Consider the following 5385-nt stretch of genomic DNA (forward strand, 5'->3'; position numbering starts at 1 on the left):
ACGACAGGTAGTGGAGAAACGCAGTATTTCTTAAAAGATGGTTTCTAGCAGAGCTCGTATTCTTTATACTGCAGACTACATTTCCTTTTACTGCTTTTCCACGAGAGCATTTCACGACTGGCCAATCCATATAACTGCAATTCTTCTCTCCTGTAAGATTTCAGTGTCACAGAAGCAGCACCTGTTAAAAAATGCCACCTTATTTTCAATCTGCACATAACTGGTGTCATTCTTGAACGGCAAGCTGCGGAGGAATGCTGTATTTTGTGAGAAATGATTTCTAGCAGAGTCAGTGCTCCACGCTGCAGACTACCCTCCATTCAGCACAGGCACATTTTCTTTTACTGCTTATCCACAAGGGGCAATTCACTACTGTTAATTGCTCTACTAATGACAATTCCTCTCCCCTGTAAGATTACAATGCTGAAGAAGCAGCGGCTGTTAAAAAAAGGCCACATTTCTCAGTCTATGTGTCTATATTTAGGCCAAACAGTACTTTTCAGACAATACAATCACTTTAGAGCACACATCCTCGTCCCCGCTGAAGGAAATATTGACCCTCTACATCAAACATTAGTGTTGTCAGTGCACCATCAGACGGATGGAGTAGAGAGTTCAGAGGGAGGGAGGGAGGAGCGGGAATTTGGAGAAAACCTTGAAATCCTGCGTGAGGTCGGAGAAAGGAGAAAGCAGCATCTATCGTTCAGCTGAGAAGGAGCCCAAAAACATCCACCTCGTCAATCATTAGAGGAGCCATCGCATTATAGCGGCGAGAGAGAGAGAGAGAGAAAAGGAGGAGCTGCAGGCCAGCTCTGTTTTCATTTTCTCTGCCTCCCACCACACACACACACACACACACTAGAGCAGTCCACAGCACACCGCAGCATCCAAAAATAATTATGCACAGTCCAAACAAAATTTACCTCGAGCTCAGGATCTTGACAAAGTGCTTCAGTGAAAGTTTAATGGCGCAATTTCGCCGCGCTGTATTGCTCCCCTATAGCATACAATGTTCTCTATACGTTGTACATCTCCATTGACACTTCATATTGAAAGCAAAATAACATGATTCTCCCTGTCAAGAACTCACATATCATTTCACACCCAGTCTTAAGTTCATTTTTTTTTCCTTTTTTTCTTTTTAAACAGACAAATAAGTCTTCTATTTTACATAAAGATTTGATTCTTTAAAATACAGCACTTTCAAAAAAAAAAAAGAGGAACATTTCCATTTTGCAGAGAGCATTTGTTGATAAAATAGTTGAGTGCAAAGGCACTTTCTGGAGTAAGTAGAGTAAGATTTTGCCGCTTGTTGGATTTTGAAAAGGTTTTCTTTTATGGTTCAACACTCACCATTTATCTGTGTATGCTAAGTATGTACAGGAATGTCAATCTGTAGCATTTCTTCCTCTACAAAGAATGATTATTTCATAATTTTTCTGTTTGTCACAGGGAAAATAAAATACAGTTGTACACAGTCCTGCCCATTATATACCTGCCGTCATCAAAGTCTTTTGGAATTTTCCAAAAAAGAAGAAATAATTTATACCATCCAGGAGAAAAAATAGAACTGCATAATAATATACTTCTTATGCTCCTTTTATACATCTTGAAAAGAAAAAACAAAGAGAAGAAAAAGAAGAGAGAAAAAAGATCATCAAAGGCTTCGGTTCACTTCCAGTCAATCGTGTAGGATTGAACACAGATAGATAAGATAGATATATAGAGAGGGCTATTATTACAGTAACTGCGTGATTATTATGAATGCTGCACAGAACCTGGGGAGGAGAAGTAGAAGGGGGGGGGGCACTGTCGCTATCTTACAGTTGACTCATCGCAGTCTGTTTCTCCAGAACCTCCAGGTAGTCTGGTTCTGTTTTTAGCTTTCCCGGGAGCAGAAGCGGGTGCTCATTGTTTTTGCAGGGGTGTTCGGCCCCGTAGTATTTCCTGGGGGTCCCGTACAGCACAGTTTTGTTCAACCTGTCCTGGTTGGAGACATGCCGTCGGGCTGTAGCAGCCTCGTAGGGGGGCACGATACAAGGTCTCTTAGGCAAAGTGCAAAAGTTGTAATGGAAAGGGGGAGGGGGGACGCCGGCAGCCGTGGGAAGCTCCTTGTTGGGCCTCTCCCCTAAGTTTTGATACAACATCTCAGGAGGCTCCGGGGTGGTCAAACCGCATGATGTTGGAGATTTATCCATAAAATCCATTGTGCCAATGGTGTAGGCCCCTGGGCTGCGGGTGTGGACATCATCCTTCTTTGTGTCCAGGGGCCCAAAGCTGAGCTCCTTCAGATTGCGGTAATATGCCACCTGTTCGCCATCCTTCTGCATGTAAATGGGGTTTTGGCACATGGAGCCCACAGGTGGGGGGATGTAATTATAAACGTGACTTTCAGAGGTTTTGTCTTGGGTGGGTTCAGGAGTGTAGGAGCCATATTGCACTTGGAAAGAGTTGAGATCTAAGTTGTTGGCGCCTGTGGGGACGTGTTCCACTCCTTTGCGCCGCTTCAGAACAAAAACAAAGAGGCCTGCGCCAAAGCAGACTGACAGGATGAAAACAACAAGAAGCCCAAGAATCAGGACGGAGAGCGGGACCTCTGGGTGCAACTCAGGAGTGTGGGGTCGGGATTCAGTGGGGCTGACTGAGCTAAAAGAAGAAGAAGAGGAGGAGGAGGAGGAGGAGGGGGTGGTAGCCTCAGTGCCAGGGCTTATTAATGTAGGGGCTTTTGTAGGGGGTGCATGTTGAGGCGGGGGCACCTCGCTGGGCTCAGGGCAGATGGCCTCGTTGCGAAGCGAGCGCAGCAAGCGACCTGCGTGTTTAGAGGGCGAATCGCAAGTGATTTCGTTAACCACCACACTGGTACTGGACAGCTCCATCCAGTTTTTGAGAGCCACAATGTCACAGGTGCAGTCCCACGGGTTCTCCTGTAGGTCGATCTGGATGAACGCAGAGAGCTGGTCGAGGACCCCTCGAACCGGCAGGTAGGAAAAATGATTATTCCGCAAGTTGAGTCTTGTTAGCATTGTGCCACCGAATACATTGTCAGGGAGTGATCTTAACAGGTTGTTGTTCAGGAAAAGCAGCTGTAGGTTATGTAAAGAGTTAAATGTTTGTGGTAGAATGTCCTTGATGATGTTATATTCCAAATACAGATACTGGAGCGACTGCAGGCCGACGAAGAGTGATTGAGAAAGTGATTCAATGTAATTCCCATTCAGATAGAGCCGTCGGAGGTTTGTCAGATTCTCAAATGCCCCTTCCTGAATCACTGCTATCCTGTTGTTTCCTAAATGAAGCAGCTCCAGTGAGCTGTACTCAGCCAGATCAGTTCTGTAAATCACTTGTAAGTAGTTACCGGTCAGGTGGAGTTTCTTTGGGTAGGAGGGCTTGGGGTTCAGCTCACTGATGTTATGCAACTTCCGCTCCTGGCAATTGATGTTCAATCCGCTGTCGGGGTTTTGTGACGTGCACACACACACACTGGGACACAACATGGGCACAGGGGAGCGCGTCTGGTAAACCATTATGGGCCCAAAGACGTGTTTGTCCTTTGTGATGCGAGGGGTGGGCCTGTAGCGCATTTTGGGCGGACGGGAAGCTTTCGGGGCACGGGTGGGGGTGATCACACCGGGGTGGTAGGTCGGTGGCAGGGCTCCCTGAAAGTGAGAGTCAGAGGGGGGGTGAACACGCTCACCGGCGTTCCGACGGGGGCACAGATCCTGCTTTATGAGCTGGGTGATGTCTTTACCGTGCAGCCTGAACGGCGTCTCGCACACTATGTCCCCAACAAAGACAGAAATAGTGTCCAACCAAGATTTGAGGGGAATCAGATCACAGGTGCAATTCCATGGGTTTTCCTCCAGCTGGATCTCCATGATGCCTCCTATGTGCTCCAAAACCCCGGCAAACGGCAGCATCTTGAGCCGGTTGCCACGTAAATCCAAGTGGGTGAGGAGCACGAAGCGGAAAATATTGGGAGGCAAAGACAACAGCAGGTTGTCATTTAGGATCAACACTTTGAGCTTATTCAGCTTACTGAAAGCTCCCGGCTCTATGGTGCTGATATAATTATAGTCTGCCTGTAAATACTCCAAACTCTCCAGTCCTGCAAAGGTGTCCTCTTTAATCACCTCCAGGTTGTTGTTGTTCAAGTGGAGCCGCTTCAGGAAGCGCAGCCCGTTAAAAGCGCCGGTTCGGATCTCCTGCAAGCCGTTATTCCCAAGATGCAGTGAAGTGACATTGCCGTAATTGACAAACTCGTTGGCGCTGAGCCGTGACAGGAAGTTTCCATTTAGAAAAAGCTGGGAGATTTTATTTGGGGGCGCCTGGAACTGACTGACAGTGGTAAATCCTTTATTCTCACAGTTGATGTTCAGAATGTTCTCCCGCTCCTCGCAGGTGCAGCGGGTCTTGCAGATTTCTTTGAAGGCTGAAGTTTTGAGGCTCTCCGTTACGGACGGTGACAGGCTGGTGACCGTGAGGACGCTCAGAAAGAGGACGCCGCTCAGCATTTTTACAGCCAAAAATGGTCGCTGAAATATAGATCCAGCATTTAACTTTGCAGCGTGAGCCTTGGGTGGAAGGAGAAAAAAAAAAATCAGGGGGTGAGTTCTCACGGCAGGGAGAGGAGAAAAAAGGAGGTAGAGGCGCTCACACACACACAGACACACACGAGCACACAGGCGCGCAGAAAACAGGCGCACCACCGTTATTTGGTGTTAAAATGGGACCGTGACGCACGGGAGATGCGCTAATCTCTCCATTGACCTTCACTTTGAATCCCAAAAATTCCAAAATCCCTCCAAAAAAATCAATCCTGGGAAAGAAAAAAAGCGAAACCATCACAAATCAACGGATCCTGTGTGTTGGATGGACTTGGCACATTGTCAGGGGCAGAGGAGAATCGGAGGGAGAAAGAGCCGCTTACTGCAACCCTTTTTTTTCCTTACAGAGACCGCCGATTTATTCAGCGGCTTCACGCAGATCACCAGCAGCTGCAGCCAAACATTCAGAGAGAGACACGGGCTGCGATCCGCTGCCTCTCTTCTCCTTCACAAAGAAAAAGCGCTTCATTTTAGTCCAGGCAAAAATAAATCACTTTTTTTTAAAGATCCAGAAATAATGCGCAAAGTCGCACCATGACGCACGGCCGGCTTCCCTTATCGGCTTCTCCAAAAGAAAAGAGGCAGGAAAAAGTGAACTCGAGGGGTGGAAAGAAGAGAAAAAAGCAGCGCGTGTGAGACAGAGACAGAGAGGGGAGATATGTATTCCCGGAGCTGAGGCATAACTACAGCCTGTGCCGTCGGTCCTCCTCCGCTCCGCACACTGAGGGCTGCACCGAGCGTCTGCTGCTGCTGCCTGACTTCGTTTGTGTGTGTGTGTGTG

General features: G+C 47.5%; 1 protein-coding gene across 1 annotated transcript; it reads right to left on the minus strand.

Annotated features, from left to right (window-relative positions):
* Positions 1-951: 951 nt before the first annotated feature.
* Positions 952-5324, minus strand: slitrk2 (SLIT and NTRK-like family, member 2). Its single transcript, XM_035668712.1, has one exon. It carries the CDS (start codon positions 4509-4511, stop codon positions 1821-1823), a length of 2691 nt encoding a protein of 896 aa, XP_035524605.1. The 5' UTR covers positions 4512-5324; the 3' UTR covers positions 952-1820.
* Positions 5325-5385: the final 61 nt, after the last annotated feature.

The sequence above is a fragment of the Morone saxatilis genome, unplaced genomic scaffold, assembly GCF_004916995.1.
Source record: "Morone saxatilis isolate NCDOM2014 unplaced genomic scaffold, NCSU_SB_2.0 Contig22, whole genome shotgun sequence".
In the NCBI taxonomy this organism is placed as follows: Eukaryota; Metazoa; Chordata; class Actinopteri; family Moronidae; genus Morone; species Morone saxatilis.